The 23,021-nt window shown below is 44.5% G+C and overlaps 1 protein-coding gene across 1 annotated transcript in view; it reads left to right on the top strand.

Moving 5' to 3' along the window:
• cd2ap (CD2-associated protein) overlaps positions 1 to 23,021 on the top strand; it is a 31,275-nt gene continuing 8,254 nt past the window's right edge. Inside the window, exons 1-12 of the mRNA XM_077017439.1 lie at positions 1 to 282; positions 7,331 to 7,491; positions 10,880 to 11,132; positions 12,884 to 12,984; positions 13,603 to 13,723; positions 14,366 to 14,529; positions 15,931 to 16,024; positions 16,375 to 16,469; positions 17,305 to 17,403; positions 17,662 to 17,715; positions 20,075 to 20,111; positions 21,231 to 21,293. Of these exons, the coding sequence (XP_076873554.1) occupies positions 279 to 282; positions 7,331 to 7,491; positions 10,880 to 11,132; positions 12,884 to 12,984; positions 13,603 to 13,723; positions 14,366 to 14,529; positions 15,931 to 16,024; positions 16,375 to 16,469; positions 17,305 to 17,403; positions 17,662 to 17,715; positions 20,075 to 20,111; positions 21,231 to 21,293 (1,246 nt within the window). The 5' untranslated portion in view covers positions 1 to 278. The remainder of the gene's footprint in view (positions 283 to 7,330; positions 7,492 to 10,879; positions 11,133 to 12,883; positions 12,985 to 13,602; positions 13,724 to 14,365; positions 14,530 to 15,930; positions 16,025 to 16,374; positions 16,470 to 17,304; positions 17,404 to 17,661; positions 17,716 to 20,074; positions 20,112 to 21,230; positions 21,294 to 23,021) is intronic.

Raw genomic sequence — 23,021 nt, 5'->3', positions numbered from 1 at the left:
TTGTATATGTGTGGCATTAGTTTCAGGAAAATCCAAGAAAGGTGGAGACTTCTGGATAACTTCCTGCACATTACACGTACAATTATACCTCAGAAACAATCGGCGGGCCGTCATTAAAGTGAAGGCGAATGGATTAATTTCGCTAATAAACTCGAATGTGAGAAATTTCATCAGCACAATTACACACCCAAGCAGGATAATTGTATACATTGCTAGCGCCCAGGTTGCTAGCTAACGTCAGCTATAGGACGGGAGACGGTCCTGCATCGAAGGACAGTATGGGTGAGTTTACTTGGTCTTAATGTGACTTTTAGAGATCACGCTGCGTATGATAGTGAGTGATATGTTACAGAGTTTGTTTTAAAACTACAGTGGAGGCGAAGACACTGTATACAGAGCAGCGGTGTGTGGGCTCAAGCGAATCTTGGGCTGAACGTCACCGTGTGAAGCTGGGCTTGTCCTGACCAGAAGATTCCTAGTAGGCTGTTTTACTCCCATGCAGTCACCAAACGGTCCAAACGGTCAATTCAGACATGTTTACTCAAATGCTCTGTTAGAAAATAATTCACAAATGCTATAGCGTCAGTGACGGCACTGAGCAAAGTTATATGGCAGGAAGAGTCGTGTCATATTCATGGAAAAAAAAAAAGTTCTGGGTGGTATTGAGCCAACACGTCCAGCCGTGAGCCCGGCCCTGGTCAGCGTTGGTGCCGGGTGTGTCTGAGTGCTGTAGGTCCACTCCTCCTGGAAACTGGGTCTGGAGTGCAGCTTCATTTACAGATTTACTACACTCACGTTCCCACTGACTGACGTCACGTCCATGTCGTGCAGAAGACAGAAATGAAGTTTTGGAAATTCCTTTTTAGATAGTTCACTAGCTGACATGGCTGTGTAGAGTCGCGTTTTTGTAGTTGGGTCACACGTTGATATGTCTGGGCATGTCACCGGGTGCCTGAATAGGGGCTTTCTGTTGGTGTTGCTTTACTTTGCCTCTACAACTATTCCCAAGTTTGCAAAATGCAGGTGAACTGCTTGCAGGTTCTCGTGGCCAAGAGCTGGTCCTGGCTCCAGCAGTCCTGCTGGGAAACGGCGGCTGGCAGGCAGGTCGCCTGCGTGGCCTTGAGTGTTTTCCCTCTCACCACTCGTACATCAGGGTGTCACAGTGTTATGTAAGCATTCCACTGAAAAAAAGGCCCCTGTCAGAAATTGTGCGAGTGAGCAAGGCACTAAACATTGAAATATTCTCAAAATATCAAAGCCTAAGAAAGCTGTGGTCCTGGTGTTGCGCTGTCTCATAAGCTTGCCTGTGCATGATTAGATTTCAGTATGCAAAGCTCTAGGAAATATCCGTAAATCCCTATATACGGTCCTCAAGACATAATGATTATATTTGCCATCAGTGTCATGAATGGAAACAAAAGTTAAACATTGTGGGTTTATGTTTATGAAAGGCGTAGACTTGGAATGCACAGCTCTGTTACTGCCACACATGTAAGGGTAGTCTTTTTTTGCCACTGATCCCAGACTGATCAGACTGCACAGATGTTTGTCAGTCTCTTTACACTCAGGCTTCAAGATTTTACCTGAATGCTGGGTTTGGCATTCACAGGCTTCAAAACCCACCATTACAGTGGACAAAGCCCAGCATTGGTTGGCCACAGCAAAAGGTCATTTACTATAACGTCAGCAGTGTCAACTCACTATAAATGTCCTTAGGAGTGACCGTGTATAGGAGAAGTAAAGATGCCTGATTCCCATGCACAGGTGACCTTTGATTTGTACTAAGGCAGCGTAACCATTAACATCCCCAAAATGTAGCCTGTGGATGCAGATAATTCATTAAAACATTATGTGAAAGTCATGTGACTTTATCAGACAGATACTACAGAGCACAGTATGTGTTCTGTAAGGTACCTCCCACTCACACTGTTTCCTCACGCTTTCTGATGGCATCAGAAAGCTTTTAAGTGTAGAAAATATGCGAGGAATCCAAACAACCTCTCCCTACAGGTCATCTGTTGTTCTACCAGTCCTAGCAAAAAAATGTCTTACAGTAAACGTTGTTGGCTTACAACACGCATCCAAATGCTCAGATCTTCTTAACATGAGGTACAGGTATGTGTTGAATTGGAGCCTGCAGCCTGCAGGAAGGTGCTAGCTGTACAATAATCTGCAAGACCTGATTCGTGGAGAATGTATGTCTACTTTAAAGATGGTCTACACTCAAGAGTATTCCCACCTGTATCATTGCACTTCTGGTCAGTCCGCGTAGACATTTCATTCATTCCACTGCCTGTTGACAAAGCAGTCGGTGCAACTGCACTCATTGCAGAAGTTCTTAGTGTGTGTGACTTGCATGTGTTTGCATGTGCTTCGATGAACCCATGCCAGTGCAGTGCTGCAACCAAACAGAATAATCTCATCCAGACTATATCTGAAACAGAATAATCTCATCCAGACTATATCTGAAACAGATTAATCTCATCCAGACTATATCTGAAACAGAATAATCTCATCCAGACTATATCTGAAACAGAATAATCTCATTCAAACTGTTTCTGAAATCCTGTCACAGTGCTGTTATTTTCAGAGGCTTTCCCAGGTATTGATTAGGGTGCCAATATGCGCACACACACACAAAACGGACACAATCACACACATTTGAGAAGAGACTGTGGATGTGCCAGCATTATTTTAATTAAACTGCTGATCCCATTTAATTGATGCCATCACTCTCACTGTGCAGTTATGCTAGTACCTTCTCTGCCGGACAACATATGCTACTGGTAGAGCTGTATGTGTAGGTGATCTGGTGTTCCACAGTTACGATCTCACTGATCTTCACACTGATTAGTTATGGTGCTAATCAATGTTAGACATAATATTAGTCCTAATACCGCTAATACAAGTAGAGGTTTTTTTATTGCTTCAGGACAAAACATAGTTATTTTTTTCTGTGCAGTAAAATGCACCAGGGGGTGGTGACTGACTGCGGTGTATGTTAGTTACCTGCCTGACTTCATACGTTTGCATGGTTTTGAGTATACTTGGCTTTTTTATAAGACCTAATCCAGTTTGTGGTAGTTGTGGAACTGCTGTTATTTTCAAACACACCCAAGGTTGTTCAAGGTGGTTGCTATGGCAGTGAGGGCACTATGGTCTAGAGGTCAGATCTTCCTTCCTCAGCGTGTACCTGAGTGGTCTGCAGCCCAGAAATAGCTGCGTCGTGCTTCCCTCCTCCTACGGCTGCCTGTAAGCTGTTGTGGTGCGCAAACCGCCTTCTCCACAAAGCTGACTTGAGTCAGGGGAAAAGCTCCTTCAGCTCGGCCTGCTGATGAAGTCAGAGCCAGCGGCAAGGTCAAAGAAAGACGTGCGCGACTTACGGCTTGATTTTGTTTCGGGTCGTTTTTGAACGTGCTCGTTGCGACAGCTGATTCTGATTGCGTTTTATTAACGGCCTGAGCAGCGAAACCGTCTGTGTCCAAGTCTTTGTTCGCTGGTGCTGACGCGAAGCCTTTCTACAGTTAGATGGGAAATAAGCCCATTATAAATGATGCTTGGAAGAGCGCCTCTAACATCTTGTGCTATCAGGCTGAGGAGAAGCAATTGCCTTATCTGTTTTCCTCTCCGAATGGCTGCGGTGGGAATACAGAGGCCCAGAGACTCGTTAAGGAGGCTGACTCGTTAAGGGGGCTGACTGCAGTCTGAGGTTCTGGCCCGGCGCCCGACTGTGGGCTGCCGTGACAGCCAGGACTGCAGTGCTTGGCTAAGCCCGTTATTATGTCAGCACACTGGACCGGACCGTGACTAGCAGCTTGCAGAACTCCAGAGCAGCTTTGTGCTGGGGCATAGCCAGTAACACAGGCAGGCTGAGTGAAATGCAGAGGTCTCCTCATGAATCAAGTGATCATAGTGAAACTAATCTCTCACAGAACAGAAACAAACACTGAATTGATTATGACTAACTGGGGATTGTACTTTCCATGTGAACTTCACCTGGAGTTTCAGTTATAGTTTCACTGTAAAAAGGTTCTGAAATGTAATCTTGTTTGATTTCCATGTTTTGACTTCACCCAATGAAATTCGTCTTTGATTGAGTGTTCTGGTGAGGACAAATTACAGAACCATACATTTAAATCTCTTAAACACAGATGCTTATTTTGGGCTGAATGCAGTCACACAAACTTATTTAGTTTTCCCCTTTTAGACATCAGCAAGTAAAGTTTGGCCTCAGCAGAAAAGTTCTTAGAGAAGGTATTCAAGTTCAGGTTATCCCAGAACAAGCTAACAAGCCCCAGTTGGGAGGAAAATGACTCATGTGTTTGTTTTTGTCCAGCTACAGGTGCATATAACACGGAGAGGAAGAACAGAGAGGCTTTATCTGATAAAGCCTGACTATCTCTCTCCCCCTCTCCCTCGCTCTCTCTCTCACCCTCTCCCTCGCTCTCTCTCTCACCCTCTCTCATTCTCTGTGAGGGGATGCGTGATTGTTGAAACTATGTTGTATGTAGAGTGTGAGGGGATGCGTGATTGTTGAAACTATGTTGTATGTAGAGTGTGAGGGGATGCGTGATTGTTGAAACTATGTTGTATGTAGAGTGTGAGGGGATGCGTGATTGTTGAAACTATGTTGTATGTAGAGTGTGAGGGGATGCGTGATTGTTGAAACTATGTTGTATGTAGAGTGTGAGGGGATGCGTGATTGTTGAAACTATGTTGTATGTAGAGTGTGAGGGGATGCGTGATTGTTGAAAGCAAGCAGAGCAGTTCTCTCTCAGCCCAGCATCTGAGCGGAGCTGACAGAACCAGGCCATGAGGGGGACGATCCTGTTCACGGCCATATTGGTCACTCTGAGCTTGGGTGGCCTTTGTTGTGCTCTGCTCATGGTGATGAAGGAAATGGACTATAACTCTGTGGCTGTTTACACCTAAGGTGTTGCAGTTGAGCTTTAATCTTAGAGCTGCTTTGAACACTTTTGAATGTGTGATGTGGATCTATTTTAGTCTGACCAGTGTTGTTTAGTGTTGTTGTTTAGTGTTGTTTCACTGCGACAGAATTGCAGGCAGACTAGTACAGCCCATGAGTAATTAGTAGCTTGGTTAGAACACTGTAACAATGGTAGGGCTGGACAATATGGGCAAAATTTATATCATGATATATTCATAAATGTAGGGTAATACGATAATTCCGATATCGATATGAACAATATAAACCCCACAGATAACTCGCAAGAATGCCCACAACAGATGTCTGTACCTACAAATGTCTGAAAAATGAGTGTCGAGTATATGAAGCTTCATCCTATTAAACTATATTTACTTCAGAAATAAAAATAGTACAAATAAATCAGTCCGCCTTTTATTTGTATTCAGCCTTCACATATGAACATGAAGCATGACATGTGCTCATCTCCTCTGATGATCTGTAGACATCTGAAGCCACTTCCAAACCTGCTTCAGCTGAATCAGTCACTTTATCTTGGAGCAGTTCAAGTCTTGTAATTGTTAACCTTTCCCCAAGTATTGACTGGATTTATCATCTCTGGCATTTCTGTGTGAAATACCTTCAGAGCAGGCGGGACATTGAATGCTGATTGTCCTCCAGCTAACATCTGTGGTTTCCAGATTTGGGACAGATCCTGGCTCACTTCTTGAGGGTCTGAAGAGACCAGGGCTGAGTCCCGGTTCCATGGGGAGACCAGGGCTGAGTCCCGGTTCCATGGGGAGACCAGGGCTGAATCCCGGTTCCATGGGGAGACCAGGGCTGAATCCCGGTTCCATGGGGAGACCAGGGCTCAGTCCCGGTTCCATGGGGACACCAGGGCTGAGTCCCGGTTCCATGGGGAGACCAGGGCTGAGTCCCGGTTCCGTGGGGAGACCAGGGCTGAGTCCCGGATCCGTGGGGAGACCAGGGCTGAATCCCGGTTCCATGGGCGTGGCCACATTTTGCCAGGATGCTCTGGGTCTGGTGCATGCAGTGAAGACCGAAGCGACGTCTTTGCTCATGTACATCTAGGACGGCACATGGTGAGACTGAGACAGATGGTGAGACTGAGACAAGTGACGTTGTTGCTTTTGGTGTTTTACTTTTGTTTTGATACTGGATTAAATTAAGCAACATTGTTATAATACAGGTGAGACATTTTCTAGGTTCTCACTGGTGTGTTAATGGAATGCTTGGTTATTGTTTATTTGAGCTGTTCTGTGAAGGCCATGGACGTTTGTTCAGCGGCCCTAATTTTAGCGTGCTGTGTGTGGCGTAGGGGCACTGAACTGAGATCATTCTCACTCGGGGAGGAACTGAAGCTGTTATCATGCTTCAGAAGTCTGGCCTCGCGCAGCCAACGGTCTTGATAAGTCCTGATTAACATCCATGGCTACCTCAGCCAACTTCATATACGTGTCTTTATCACAAAAATTTGAAAGTAGCCTAACTAATAAACCTTTGAAATGAATCATCAAACTGACCTGAAATTAATGAAAGTGAATCGAATTTAATTGAATTGTGACTGAAAACAATTCCAGCATCCAGAATCACCTTTAGAGCACAGACAGCACTCTTTCCTGCAGCGCTCACAGGTGTGCTGGTGTCTTGCCGTTTTGTGAACATGAGCTACTAATAGGTAAAAAGTCATTATTCTTCCGAGTCTGACTAGGTTGTGCTTTGAAGACAAATATAAATATTTTGGATCCCTGCTAGATAATTATGTCTGAAAAATCAACTGAATTATTCAGTGAGATTTTTAGGTTCATGAAGTTCAGAGACAGTAACGCTAGCTTTAAGCTCTGTGACAGTAAATATAAACTGGAGAGGAGAGGGTGATTGTTTTACCAAGGAGGAGCCCACGCTGGATTTTGTAAGCATGAGAAGTCTATGCTTTGCTTCAAAATAAGGGTATGGTGTGCATTCATAATATTATCCATCATAATAAGTATTATGAATTATGTATTCATAATATCCTTTATAATATGCATATGGTATGTATTCACAACATCCTTTCTAATAAAGGTGTATATATATATATATATATATATATATATATAATATATATATATATATTCATTGTATGTATTCAATATTTTCCTTCATAAATAAGGGTATGACATGTATTTATTATATTATCCTTCATAATAAGTGTATGATATGTATTTATAATATTATCCTTCATATAAAAGGTGTGGTATGTATTTATAATATTATCCTTCATAATAAGGGTATGTGTTAAGGGTGATGGTGTCATGCTCATGCTGTTATGAGCCATTCTCATGAATGTGAATCCTGAACAAACCCCTTGTCCCTCCCTGTCATGTTCTGTGTGTCTTTCTGTAGTTGAGGTGGTGGTGGAGTATGAATATGAAGCCATGCACGAGGATGAGCTGACCCTCAGGCTAGGAGATGTAATCAGGAACGTGCGACGCATCGAGGAAGAGGGATGGATGGAAGGGGACCTGAACGGAAAAAGAGGCCTTTTCCCAGACAACTTTGTCAAGGTGAGACCTTCACACTTTACTTATTAGGGTGTGAGTGTGAGCTGTAGTTGTGTGAGCTGTACTGGAACACCATGACTGCATGTGTAGCAAAACTCACTTGCACAAAGGATGGAGTCGTGGGACGCTTTTTTTTTTTTTTTTTTTTTTGAGCTGGATTGAAACCTGTGTCATGAAAAATCAGATTTAACACGTAGTTTAAACCGAGGAACAGCATGAGGGATGGTGTTTGCTCTGAGCTGAGAGACGGCACCAGCCTGATATCCTGGCGGGCAAAGAACAAGTCCAAACTCATGGTGTAATAAATCTAGTCCGTATTAGCAAAGATGTGCAGATTACAGAATTCCAAAGAGTTAGTATAATGTTTTCTAAGTCTAAAGGTATATTAGTGGTGTATTTGTTTTCTGTAGAGCAGTGGAGTTGTTGAGGTTTTTCAACTCGATATCCTTCTTTTATGTCCTGGTCTTAAGTGAGGTACCGCAGATAAACAGCTCATTCTAAAGACTGGAAATGTCTGTACTCAAATCTATGAATGACTACAATTATGTGACACAGATTAGGATTTGTTCACTGAATCTCACTTGTAAAATGTGCATTTTATCCTGTCTGTCTAGCTGGACACTCTGTAGCCTTGTAATCTAATACATTAGAACCCCACTAATGCAGAGGCTAATACTGTTATGTGTTAATATTTACACACATGATCCTTACCGACATCAATGAGGTATTTAAATGGCACATACCCCTACTTCCACAGAGTCTCATACCTGCCGTTGAGCTGCGTCTGTAGAACTGTTCTGTGCACTGGCCTGGAAAAGATCCCAGCTATGCAAAACATTTCACTGCACCTGCATCTTAGCGTGGTAGGATCAGGCTTAACATGCAAAAACACAAACTTGGATCTCCTATTGGCTTGTGTGACGACATGCCGCGACATCCCGAACCTCATCAATCTTCTGACATTAAGAGAACACTTTTGATCCATTTGTTTTATAAGGCAGACATGGTGGAAAGGTCATTTGAGATGCTGTAATAAACAGTTAGCTGTAAGTGAGCTGTAATCCAGTAGCCAGCCATGTTGTCATTACTGACTTACTACCCTGTCTGTCTATTGTGTGTATGGTGTGGCAACATGTATAAGTCTTAGCACACTGGACTGAACTTTGCTCCCGGATGGAGATTACAGATTGGAATATCATGTCCAAACTCAAAGTTATGGATAGCGAAAAGGCAAGGGACATGTCCTACGAATTTTCCTTCCTGTTTGGTGTCTAAATTTGTAGATGGTGTTATGCGTGTCTGGGTTTAATACACATTTTGATTGTTTTATCTGCGAGTGTGGACCCTTCACTATTTTTATTTTACATTTCTTTTTATTGCTCCTCTTGTTTCTCAAGAGCTCAGGTGGCGTAGTTTTGAAAACTAGCATTCAGAGAGCTGGAAATACTCTTTCTAGAATGAGTGAATCTTAGAAGGATATTTATAACCCGCGGTTTCTTTGACGGGGAGGACTTGTTGTGTCTGGAGAGTACCTGAGTCTTTTTGTTTCTCCTTCGTGTCCTGATGTTGGAGGTGTGTGTGTTATGGTGTTTTCTGCACCTCCCAGGTGGGGAGTACCAGGGCTTAATGTGGCTGTAGAGAGCAGGAAGTACAGAGCCTGCAGAAGTGCTCCGTCAGCAGGGGAGATGTTGGGGGGGGGTTTCCAGAGGATCTGGACCACTGCGTTCCTCATTCCGGCCTTCTGCTCCAGGAAACGCAAGCCACTTGACTTTTTCGGTTTTTGTTTTGCTTGACTGCCTGGATTAGCAGGAGGCTGGTCTGAAGGGTAATGTGAGAGCAGCTGAGAATGTGACTGTGTTGTGGCTTCCTGAAGCCAACTTATTTGAAGCTGGCTTGTTTAGAGAATTTGTTTGCCACGTCATTGGTTGGTTTCCCATTTCTTGAAATAGCTGGAAACACCTTCTCTGTCTTGCAGAATGATTGCAACTTCTTATTTCAGTAAGAGTTTGCTACTATAATGGTTACAGAGGTATAATCAGTGAATTATTAAAAAGAAAAATTAATCTAAAATCATTATATGAACAAACATCTGGTTTCAGTCACTTAAAATTGTTTACATTTTAATGTTAACAAGTTAAATATGTAAATAATTACAAGAAACAAAACAAATTCATGTCTTGTGCAGTTTCTGTTGTGTACAGTTAACCACGAGCTTGTGGCAGAGAGGGCTGCTGGCAGGGCTGTGCGTGGTGCATTGTGGATCTCGACTCCTCGTTCCCTCTCTCGTGCGTTTTTGTGAGGGAGTCCTGTTACATCACGCTGCAGATCCTGTGAATGTGTGATCATAAGAGTCAAGGTCAAGCCAAGGTCAATCAACAGTGCCCAAAGCACAGGAAGAAATGGCTGAAACACAATTGTTTTGAAATATACTCTAACTGACTTTTTAGTGCCCCATGCTTTGAAGTATCCTGTAACTGAGTATTTAGTGTCCTATGCTTTGAAACAAACTGAAAATGACTATTTAGTGTCCCATGCTTTGAAGTATCCTGTAACTCAGTGTTTAGTATCCTATGCTTGTATTTGTTTCAGACCACATAATGATTAGGTCTAGCCACAGTGAAGAAATATGTTAATGGTGTATATTTTGCTTTTGTACAGAACTACACGGCCAACCCATGAGCAGAAGGTCTGTAAGAAGCATATAAGAACGACATGTTCTAAATAAATAAAATAAACATGTTATGTTTAACTAGCACGATCCATTCATGTTGAAATTATCATAGGTCACTGCATAAACATTATAACATGCATGGTACTTTGGCATAACCATTATAACATTCATGACACTCCACAAGGCAGTACAGGATATGTTTTTAGTTCAGGTTTTACGTATGGAAAAGTAGACTTAATCCACCACTGAGCAGTCTGTGAAGGTTGAGGTCATTAGGAGTCGATAAAAAATGAGCTTTGTTTGAAATGTAGTGTAAAGTATTTCAGTTTTACTCCTTATCCAAACTTCATGAAAGAAGCCTTCCTTACACATCTGAGGTGACGTTGGAGGAGTTGTGTGTCCTCCTGCTGTAGTAAGGACATGTTAACTGACCTCAGAGAGTGAGCAACAACAGAAGGGCACCAGAACCATCAGACTAGGAAGCTTCTTTCACGATTTAATGACTTTTGATGACACAAGAAAAGAATCTATGAATGTAGAGGCATGTTCTGTTATTAACTAGCTAATGACCATTCATATAAAAATGTTTCATTCTGGTCTTTATATCCCTGTTCATGAGTTGGGTATTGTGGATTTCAATATTAACGCTCTCAGTATTTGCAGCTGAAGTCCTTCCATGATGCTTATTTCTATTTCTCCTCTCTATTTCTTTGCCTTTAGGAGGTGAGGAAGGAGACAAAAGAAGTGAAAGAGGTGAAGGAGGTCAAAGAAACAAAGGAAACGAGGGAGACGAAGGAAACGAGGGAGACGGAGGTGAAGGAGGTGAAGGAGGCGAAGGAGGCGAAGGAGGCGAGGGAGGACCCCCTGTTAACACGCCGCTCCTCTGGGAATGTGGCCAGTCTGGTACAGAGGATCAGTACCTACGGCATCCCAGCAGGGGGACTGGGACTCCAGCCACGCACCTCGAAAAGGAGTGAGTCTGTCTCTCTTGCTCTCTCTCTCTCTCTTTCTCTCTCTCACTCTCTGTGTGTGTGTGTCTCTCTCTCTCTCTCTCTCTCGCTCGCTCTCTCTCTCTCTCTCTCTCTCTCACTCTCTCTCTCTCTCTCTCTCTCTCACTCTCTCTCTCTCTCTCTCTCTCTCTCTCTCTCTCTCTCTCTCTGTGTCCTCTTTCAAGATGAAAACAAAATACAGGAAATATGGCTATAATTTTCTTTAAGTAAAAGTAAGCGTTTAGTGTGACGTCTATTGACGTGACGGTCCTGACGGTTTCTGCATAAAAATTCAGGTTCATTTCGGTATAAGAGCATCATGTTCCCGCTGTTTCTGATACAACCATTATGTCTGCGTAATAATTACATATGGTGGTCCTTATACCGTTATACTTTACACATCTGATGGTGGCCTAATGCTTTTGTACAGGCCTGTATGTTCCAGTTCAAACTAAAGGGAATCAATTTTGATTAGCATTTTATATTCTCTCCAGGTTCTTTGCTAAATGAGTGCAGAGCAAAATAAAATAACTGAATAAATCTGATGTGAAAATTATTCCAAATGCCGGTTGCATTTGGCAAAGGAAGTCCCAGTCGTGATTGAGCCATGCAGCGTCCTGAGAGGGGAATAGATATGTGTAATCATCAGAGCTGCAGTGTGAGGGCTGAGGCTTTTCCATGCGGCCTGCATCCGCACTGAGAAAAACATGGAGGTTGTTGGTGGTGTGATTTAAGGAGAATCCAGGGGGGGGGGGGCGCAACAGCAGCCTGTGTGTTCTGAACGTTGTAGGACACTAACAGGAACCACTGGTATAAGGGAAACATTAACCTGGAAAAGGAAATTGATCTGATTGGTGTTGTGAAAACGTTGACCGAAGAAACGGTTCATAGACCTAGACTAACAGTGACACCATGAGACTATAAAAACCTTGTCACTGTCTCTTTCCTTTACGCCATGTGGAATGTGATGTTTAACCCAAAACCAGGAAGTGAGAACACAAAATCTTTTGGTCTGTTGCGCAAGGTGGCTTGCACCTCCCATGACATCCTTGGACTCTTACTGCTCCTTCAACCACTAGGGAGCAGCAGCATTCTCTTTTACGAATTAACGTAGCTACAGTCACTTCCTCTAAAACTTGGCTAGCTCTGCATTTGGGAGAAATAAATTGGGTGTTTGTTGCAGCAGTATTGTTTAATGCTGTTAAAATTAACCAGATTTTTGAGGCAACATGTCCTTTTGGCAAATTGCCTTTTGTTTAACTGTTGAAGAAAACAAAATTAAATCCCAAGATAGAGGGAAGTCTGATACAAGTCAGAATGAAAACAAACTAAGGTTAAGATTAGAGAAGCCTCATCTAATCAACTAAAAACCTTCTTCAAAGTACCTTATGTTTTGGCCTACAGGGTGAACTAGTTTGTATTTATTTATTTGCTTTTTTTTCTTGCATGGTCCTAGTTGGTTTCCTGGATATTCTATCTAATGCAGGCTTGCACATGGGCCCATCGGGGGAGTGTGTTAGCGTGCTTTCTCAGGAGTTTGAATCACCAGTAAAATGCCTCGACTGGGTGGGGTGTGGGTGTGTGCCTGTTTGTATGCGTCCGTGTGGCTCCTTTGAGCTCCATTTCCTGCATCTGCTTTTCCATGCTGTTTGAGCCGTCTGTAGGCGGGGTGTGAGAGTCAACCCTGACACACGGAGCTGCTGTTGACTGCTGTGTGTGTGTGTGTGTGTTCCAGGACTGAAGAAGCGTCAGTGTAAGGTCCTGTTCGAATACGTGCCCCAGAATGAGGATGAGCTGGAGCTGAAGGCAGGAGACATCATCGACATCACTGAAGAGGTGAGGACCGTGTCCCGCTGTGTCCCGCCGTGTCCCGCCATCACGCTTGGGCTTTGCTGTCAACTGAACAGACGCCTCACAATGCTGATCCTCACAACGCTCATGTATTCCCAATAGGGACTGTTTAGTGCTTTGGGGAAATACATGTTTCTGAAATAAGTTATGAAGTATGTTTGCTCTTCCAGACTGCACTGGGGTTAAATTCCACACAATTAATATATAGATGAATCATAATGTGATCTCTGTTATGTTTATCAATATACATAACCATGAAGCAAACTGTAAATAAGGTTTAGTGTGTGACAGAACACTTTTTACCCTTAATTTGATTGGTCTTTCCAAAATTGTTGTGGCTAAGATCACAATTCCTATTTTCATTTTAAGACCTCACGCAATCATCCATTAGATGTTCATATTACGGTGTGTGACGGATTCTTCTGGCAGCGTTTCACCTTTTAAAGAGTCCCGGCGGGAGCCTGCAGGGTTCAGGGGAGCTCAAGAGCTCAGCCGCTTCCTTTCCTCTTGTTGGTTGGTCATTGTTTTGGGCGAGTGATTTCTGGAGTGCCAGCAAGCTGCTGTGAGCAGGAGTGGATAATGCTGAGTGTGTGTCTCTGGTAGGTGGAGGAAGGCTGGTGGAGTGGAACCATGAACGGGAAGTCTGGCCTCTTTCCGTCCAACTTTGTGAAAGAAATGGAGATGAACGAGGAGGGCGAGAGCAGTGAGGTGCTGGATGAGCCAGGTACGAGCAGCCTTCCGCAGCCAGGGCAGGTCCCAGCATGCACCTGCTCAAAGCAGCCCTTCTGTTGGTTGATCGGGTGTGTGTGTGTGCGTGCCTGTGTGTGTGTGTGCACTCATTTTGGCTATTCCAGTTCCTGGGCCAATCTCTATTGTCTTAAGATTTTATTTTTCTGTAGAGAAGTGAGTTTTGAAATCTATGTCTGCTCACTGGGTAATCTTAAGTGAACCTTTTGAGAATGTTTGAGAAAATTTGAGACCAATTAAACAAACATCTCAAATCATGTATAATATTACTCTTAACCCAGGATAAATGTTGGACTAACAGAAGCCACTTATTGTTTTGATGGTTGTAATATTTTTTGAACATGTGCTCTCAAATGCATGTTGATATATTTATGCAGATATGATCTGTCATATCAACATCATATGAGCCATCAAGAAAGCCATCATTAGATTGCTTTGTGTGCGGGTGTGTGTGCATATGCTTGTGCATCTGCATGCGTTTATCCTTGTCCGTGTGTGTGTGCATATGCATGTGCTTGTGTGTGTGTGTCTGCTTGTGTTCACATCTGCCTCTGCTTTTGTGTGTGTGTGTGTGTGTGTGTGTGTGTGTGTGTGTGTGTGTGTGTGTGTGTGTGTGTAGATGGTAAAGATGAGCTCACCAGCCCAGTTTCCCCACACCCCGGAAACGGGGTCATCGCACAGCCCAAAAAGGTCAAGGGGGTCGGCTTTGGTGATATCTTCCGAGAAGGCTCAGTGAAGCTGAAAGTGCGACTGCCATCAGAGACCGAGGAGAGGAAAGACAAGGTAATCTCCACCCGCTCCAACTCACTCGGGTCGAGGGCCTCGCCGCCCTGCTCCACCCGTGCAGTGCTGGGACCCCTCACTCCAGTCATCAGTCCTATAGGGGTTTATTAAGCAGGACGTAGAGGTATAGGTAGAGGTATACCTTGGACATTTTATGTATGGATTGCACATTTTGGTGTCTGTGACGATGCTCAAAAATGAGCCTGTGTGTCTCTAGGACCTGAGCACTATTATGTCACATTAGTGTGTGAACGGCAGTTCGGCGTGTGTGGATGGAACAGTGGTGCAGCCTGGGCACGCGTGTGCACCGACACACACGCCACTGCTGCATGACTGCGTGTCCTGGAGCGTGCTGGGAGATTACAGGTCTTACTGCATGACACGGTGCCAAGCCAGGGGTTAGGGTCTAGGGGTTAGGGTCTAGAGGTTGGGCGGGATTTTTACTAGAATTTTACTACAAGTTCTTTTGAATTGCATTTACAGTGCTGAACATTAGGCACAGTTGTGTTTGAGTTGTACAGCAAATATATCCACACTGATGACATGGTTACACCAACACGCCCTGCCATCCAACCGGGTCTGTATGGACTGACAGCATGCCAAGAAATAGAAGTGAAACTGATCTTGAGCCATAGTGTCATTAAAAAAAACATGTTTCAGAATGCAAACCTGAACTTGCTAACCTTACGATCGCTGATCTGATTTGCGCATTGTGTGCGTCTAGCATCTCGTTGAGATCATTCACCAGCTGCATCCGAGTCACTGTCTGTGCCAAAGCCACGAGTTAGTCATACGAGCCCGAAAGCTTCGCGTAATCACACCAATGTTGCACGTGGGCTTTGCAGGTGGCGTTTTCTGCCACTTTCATTTGGGTCTCTGTGTGTCTGCCGCCCACCGCCTCAGTCCTCTCTTCTCCTTCCTCTTTTTATTCCTCTTCCTTTGTTCTTTTCTTTTCTCTCCCAGCCTGATGAATATCACTATTTCAGAGACAGTGTGACCAAAAAATGTGGAATGAATACATTAGTGAATAATGTACCTGTGTCCTGTTTGGACCGGGCTTGGAGCAGTGTTTACAAACATACCGAGCTCTTCTGTGATCCGAATCATCTCTGCAACAGCACTAAAAATATCAAATTATAACTTAATACTGTGAGCTACTGCTTCACAGAGTTGTGCTCTGCTTTCTGTAATGCATTGATTTACACATTGATTTACCAGTAACCTAGAAAAGCAGTAATTGTGTCTCTCTGGCAGTCTTCTCTGTGATGTATTCTCTCTCTCTCTCCCTCCCTCCTAGTAAATATGAACATTAGCTATGTAACATTACTGTCGTTTGGTTTGTGTCATTGTTTGTGTGTAGTTACGATGACACTGAGCCCTCATGTTCTTCTTTCATTTCAGCCTCTCCCATCCCTCCCAGTTGCTGCTAAACCTGCCCCTTTAGGCCCACCGGACGCCCAGAAAGTGGAGAAAGATGGAGAGAGCAAGGCGAAAGGTTGGTGCTCAGCTTGGGGGGGGGGGGGGGGGGGGGGGGGGGGGGGGGGGGGGGTTGGGTTGATTTGCAGTCAGGCTAAGGTGGACCACATGGCTGCAGTGCCCTTTCTGTGATGTGTTTGCTGGTTTGGATTCATGTGGAGCGCAAATGGAGATTGCCAGCTAAATAGATCTGGAAAAAAAAATTCTTGGGAACTTTTTTTGTCCTTTTGAAGAGCATAATTGCACACTGTTTGCAAATGTACTGAATTAATTAGCTGGGATATTGTAATATTTGTAATAGAAATATGACTGCTTCAGTGAGAAAAACACTCAAGAGTTCTGGCTCCTTCTTTGTTGTGCTGCCCACAGTGAAGGAATACTGCAGGGCGATTTTCACGTACGAGGCCACAAACCAGGACGAGCTGGACATTAAGGACGGAGACATTATCCATTTATTGAGTAAGGTGAGTGCATGACGTGTGGACTCTGTGCTGGGAATCTGAGAACACTACAGCGGTGGTGAGGTTTGTCTTGCTTCCATGTTGGAAGGGTTAGCTGTCCGCCACCCACATGTCTTCACAAGAAACAGCTCCCCCTGCAGGTGCAGCTGCATCTAATGGTGATCTGAGACACAAGTCTTGACTTAGACCTTGGAATGGCTCAGACTAATTGTTCTGGAATGTCAATGGGGTCGAATTGTTCCACGTTTTTTCAGATCAACACCCGTTAAGGTGTCGATAAGGTGCCCCCTGTGAAACCGTCAGCTGGGCTTACAGCTCCACGTCACCTGATGCTCCTGTATGGACCCAGCCACGGTTCTGTGGCCACCTGCAGTGACGTTGCTGGGTCCAAACGCAGGGCTGGACAGGGAAGCTCTGTGTCCTCCCTGCCCTCTCAGCCAGTGACCAGCGGATGTGAGATGGGCCCTGGGAGGAAGACGGCACCCTTTGTGCTTCCAGGTTTCCTGGCATTCGGAAACTTCTCGGCCTTTGGCCTCTTTAGAACCAGGAGGAACATTTGGGTGGAGTCCCGGGCCTGCCAGCAGCAGACGGGCCGGTTGTTGGGGGCGGGGGTCTGTGGTATGGTATTTGAAAAATGACTCATGAGAGGAAAGTGGAAAATGAAAGTGTACAGGTTCTTTATTTATTTAAGCTCTACCTCCACCTAGTGGTCAGTATTAGAACAACAGTGCGTGAGGAGAAGTTCTGTGAGGAGATTGTGCTAATCACCTCAGTGGTGGAATCTTTAAACAGTCTGAAATATTGCAGTGTTGTAACACTACGTCCTGATGTGTGTCAGGACACGGGGGAGCCCGGCTGGTGGAGAGGGGAACTTGGCGGCAGAGAAGGAGTGTTTCCTGACAACTTTGTGATGCTCGTCTCGGACACGGACAAAGAGGTAAAGTACTGCTGACCAGTGCTGTGGGAGGTGTTCTCTCTGCTCGGTGGACACCTCTGTCCAGCTTATTAGCTGGATGTTCAACTTCAAATGGCCTTATGTGTTTTCAGTGGAGCCATGTAAATGCATGTTAAAACTGGGGGTTATACAATGTTATAGCACTAGAAGAATTAGTATTTCCGCTGTATATTTATTTTTCTTTTGAAGCATTTCTGTTTTAGAATATTTCTTCTTTAATGTTGTGGTTGTCACATTCAGGCACTTGTATCCAAAGGATCCACTAAGCACTCTCCAAAACAAGAACCAGAAGAGGTAAGGAGACTTTCTATTGGAGCCTCTTGAGAAGGAAGTGTTATTTTTCTTTGCCGTCTCTCATAGCTTCATCTGACGTCTTGTTTATTGTGAACGCCACGTAATAACTTTCTTGACAGAGACCCATTTGTCTTACGATCTCCAGACTCCAGACACGGACGTCACTGCAGTGGTTTTATTATTGTTATTATTATTATTATTATTAGTGGTTTTGAGTGAGCTCGGTAAGCTCGTGCAGGGAGAACAGGGTGGTCATCTGCCCGATAGCAAACACCATGCCACCCTGCACTCAGTTATTAGCCCAAAATGGGACAGGAGGGCTGGTTAAGAACAAGGTGTGTGTGTGTGTGTGTGTGTGTGTGTGTGTGTGTGTGTGTGTGTGTGTGTGTGTGTGTGTGTGTGTGTGTGTGTGTGTGTGTGTGTGTGTGTGTGTGTGTGTGTGTGTGTGTGTGTGTGTGTGTGTGTGTAAAAACAACAGCACTGTGGCATCTCCATCTATCGGTGTGTTATGAGGAGGAACCTAGACTTTCCCTCAGCAGACTGAGCACATTGTAGCTGCGGTGAAGCAGCAGATGACGTGTGGCGGGGCAGCATTGCCGCGTTGATGCGTGCCGTGACGGTGAGCAGCCAATCACGGGCACGTGTGTCCTCCCCTCAGTGGCGCAGAACTGACGGTGACGTCTGTAGCTGTGTGGAATGCTACCGGCTACACCAGTGGAGCTGCTTCTTAGAAGTGTGTTCGACGGGAATTGTTGGAGCGTTTAAATTTGATTGTGTGTTTTAATAACCGGAAAAAAAGCAAACAGGAAATTTAGTGTGAATAGATGTTTTTAGCTCATCCAGTCAACAACCCAATGCCATAGGTGCATCTACAGGTGAATCTTCTACTGATGATAGTCTCAGAGTAGATGCACAAAGAGGTGTTCCTACCTCGTAGGGTGTTCTACATTATCTGAGATTCTTACGATTGCTTCACGAAATAAAATGTAATAGTGTAGCCGCAGCTGATTTCTGGAAAATTCTTCAGACCCTTCAGATAGACGAAGTGTTGTTTATTATCTCAGGCGTAGCTTGTTTAAAGAGTTCTGTGGGGGAGGACAATTGTGCAGGTCTTTGAGGTGCGGTCGTCCGATGGTGGGTAAGTGGTAAGCACCGCTGCTGGCTTCCACGTGCTTTCTTTTGTTAGAGGACGACCGAGCTGTTGTTCGTTTTCTGGTCTTTTGCCTCCTGTCGTCAGGAACCCAAAATAATGTGTCGATTTCTTGAATGTCCACCTTATTTGCTGTTCTGGTTTCTCCCGTTCACCAGCATATGATGTTTTGGCCACACTTGTATCTGTGCACTGTGTTGGGGCTTCCCAGAATGGCCTGGGGATTGTGGGTATTTCAGACGACACCTCAGTATCAACACATAAAACAGTAGTAGAAACTTGCAGTTATGTTGCCTCATGTGCGGATCCCTAAAATCTCCTTTAATGCTTAACCATGTTTCTGCAGTAGTGGGCAGTAGGTGGCAGTAGGTGGCAGTAGGTGGCAGTAGGGGGCAGTAGGGGGCAGTAGGTGGCAGTAGGTGGCAGTAGGGGGCAGTAGGGGGCAGTAGGTGGCAGTAGGGGGCTGCATGTCCTACCTGCACTGAGCCAGGACACAAGAGCTCAGAGCGGAGGGGATGAGAGCCGCCATCAGCATATCAACACATAACCATCACACACACACACACACACACACACACACACACACACACACACACACACACACACACACACACACACACACATGCAGCCTTCAACACACAGCCATGACACGCACACACACAGTTCTGGGTGATGTAGCTTGGTGATCTCTGTGTGATGTAGCTCGGTGATCTCTGTGTGATGTAGCTCGGTGATCTCTGTGTGATGTAGCTCGGTGATCTCTGTGTGATGTAGCTCGGTGATCTCTGTGTGATGTAGCTCAGTGATCTCTGGGTGATGTAGCTCGGTGATCTCTGGGTGATGTAGCCCTGTGAGTGCTGGGTGATGTGGCTCTGTGAGCTCGGGGTGATGGAGCTCTGTGAGCTCTGGGTGATGGAGCTGGGTGATGTAGCTCTATGAGCTCGGGGTGATGGAGCTGGGTGATGTAGCTCTGTGAGCTCAGGGTGATGGAGCTGGGTGATGGAGCTGGGTGATGTAGCTCTGTGAGCTCGGGGTGATGGAGTATTTGCTGTATTTGTCTGTATGCAGTAACTCAAATACTACAGTGAGCTTCACTTGATACACTTTGAAAAATTTGACCAAAAAAACACCACATACAGGATGACTGGTGTTTAGGTAAATGGGTACAATGTAGTAAACATCATTTTTGTTTCTTTTTGTTTTCTATAGAGACCAAAGAAACCACCCCCGCCATCAAAATCCACAGGTATGATGGAACTTACAGGTTTCTCTCTCTCTCTTTCTTTCTTTCTTTCTTTCTCTTTCTCTCTTTCTAGAACTTCTATATTTCTATTTTTAAAACATTAATTTGAACAGCTGCCCTGCAGACTTTTGCATGTTAAATACTTTTGCGTATTAAAGACTTGCTTGTTAAAGGTGTCTCTGGCGGAGCTTTACCTACCCACAAACGTTCAGCATGCGCTGCACGGCTGGTCAGGGCGGGGTCTGCTCTGGAGGGCCAGGGAACCTGACCCACAAGAGGCTGCTCACCGTACTCCCTTTATTTATCGATTTAGGCAGCAGCTTCCTGCCAACATGCAGTCGAGCGCGTGGAATCTGCAGGAGGGATCGCTGCTTCATTATCGAATGCACCTAGCAGGCAGGCAGTGGTTCATCATGTCTGTCAAGACCTGCTAAAAAAAATCCTGGCAACCTTTCTTGTGTTTCATGTCATTTAGTTGAAGCTCTATGGGAGGTAGTGTGGAAGGAAAACTGTTTAAAATTTAGTTTGAAGGAGTCTTTCATGAATTCAGCTGTGGCTCTGGCTGAAAGAATGTGAGTGTGCAAGGATATATGATCTCCTTATACTCCACCGTATTTCATTAATGGCATTGCTCATTTCTGGATCATTGATAAGTTGTTTTCCCACTATGGTTTTTTAGAAACGAATTTCTGTGTCACGTTCTTAGTACAAATAACCTGTTCAGCAGAGTCATCCTGATTGTCTGTTTGTGGGCCGTCTTTAATTTCCTGTGACACTCCAAGCATATTGGTATTTTTCATCATGAACCACGACGTGACTGCTGCGATCAGATCCACTCCTGGAGGTTGTGGCCTCCCCGTCCGTCCTGTCGCGCTCTTTTCAGGACACACGGCATCATGACGAGCTCTGTCGTGGTCTCTGCTCTACTGGAACCTCGCAGACATGAGATTTACAAGAGAAAAGAATTCTGGCCTGTCTGTTCAGCCCACACAGGAAGCTGACTGTGTGTCTGCACCTTTCCTGAGTTGCGTCTAGCTGTGTTCTTTTGTTCTCCTGTTTGTCTGCGGCGGTGACGGCGAGCTCGCTGGAGTGAAAACTGACTGACTATGTTTCGCTTTGCAGTCCCCAAGCCAGAAGCCCCAAGCAGTGACAAGAAACCCACACAGGCGCGGTCGGAGGACAAAGGTAAGGCAGGTGGGCTTCTGGGACTTTGGCCATATCAGGTCTCTGGGCCCCTGCCTGCAACAGTGTCATTTCTGATAGCTGTAGGAGTCCTGCCACAACTGTAAACCACAGAGCATCATCAAACTGTTGTTTGGCACACATACTGATTTTGGTCTGGAATGGTTAACTCATTTGGAGGTATGTTCTTGATTTGTTTGTTCATCAGAACATAAGGGATGCAAAAGTTAGTATGTTTATCGGGAAACTAAGTATATGAGCATACAGCTTTACAAATGTGTTTCTTAAGTGAAAGTTTAGCCTCTTAGACTTATTTGGGAGGAACTGAAACTGCTGTTGGGGCACAATCTCGAGCATTTGCATTAGTGCTGCGTGGATGCGTTTCTCTTACTCAAGGTACTGAGGGTCACAGAAAGGTGCCTCAGTCCCACCTGTAAGTGCATCAGAATGACTGATTTATCAGAACTATTCTGTCAAGACAGACAGTCTGAGACGTTTCCCCCATGTCAGTGGGGAGTGAGGTGGACTGACTATAGTAAATGAGTGAATTTAGGTACAGGTACAAACCCTGCAGTGAACTCAGGCCTGGCAGAGACGGCGGGCTATGTGCTCAGTGCAGGGCTCCATTATTTGAGAGAAGTCTTTAATTTAGGCAGTTATGCACTGCAGCTGAGATGATGAACAGTCACTTGGGGACTGTTCAGGTGGTGATGGTGTTTTTTCAAACATCAGAACAGGAGCCTGTCGTTTAAACATCAGAACAGGAGGAGCTGAGCCTGCAGTGTCCACAGCTGCCCTGGCCTTCTCTGTGATCGCTAGGAGCGACAGATGAAGGCTCTCCTCCTCCTCCTCAGTTATCTCAGACATTGGATCTTAGACATCCTGAGTCTCAGATGTGCTCAGAAGATGAGCTTCTTCTCATCTGTAGCATTACGCTTTTAACTTTTAAGCACTACATTTTAATTTAATTCGTTTTAACTCAAAATTTTTAGTTGAATATTGGTTTAATTTGATTTTATGCACTTTATATTTTCTATGAGTCATATTTACTTTAAATTGGTTTTTATGAACGTCTGTCCATTTAAACATTTATTTTAATAAAGTGTAATTGTAGCATTAGATTTTTTTTATTTTTAATTAAAAAATTGATGTTTGTTTTAATGCAATATATTAGCTTTATTATACATCTGTATCTGATAATACTTTGAATTGCCGCTGTGAATGGAAACTATTATATAAATGAACTGGTGCCCCCCAGTAGGGAATTGCAGCAGCGTTGCCTAGCTGCAGTTGTGAGGTTGCACTTCGGTTTCCACAGTGGCAAGGATGTGCTGTGTGAGTGGGCGAGACGTCGTCGAGCGTGTCCACAGCAACTTTGCTCCACTGGAAAACAATAGTTGGTTTAGTGCAAACAGCATCAGTCTGAGGGGTTTATAATTCTGTGGTGGTGGTTTTGCTGAAGACTTCCTGCTAGTGTTTTACCTTACATGTACTCTTCACTGCACTGGCACGTATGATGCCTTGTGTGTGATGACTGAAGTGATTAGTTGTTTAAAATGCTGAAACTACAAGAAAGTGCAGACTAGTTCAGCATGGTCCCGCGGCTTTTCACCACATGACCATCAACTGGTTCTTAATCTACCGAGTCACGTACAGAAAACGCTGCAGGTGTCAGATTTTCATCATTATTATAATACATTTTATTATTATTATGGTATATTGTATTAAATT

This window comes from Brachyhypopomus gauderio, chromosome 9 (genome assembly GCF_052324685.1).
Source record: "Brachyhypopomus gauderio isolate BG-103 chromosome 9, BGAUD_0.2, whole genome shotgun sequence".
NCBI classification, from domain to species: Eukaryota; Metazoa; Chordata; class Actinopteri; order Gymnotiformes; family Hypopomidae; genus Brachyhypopomus; species Brachyhypopomus gauderio.
Note: the sequence above shows the minus strand (reverse complement) of the source record. Positions and strands in the feature narration are given on the sequence as shown.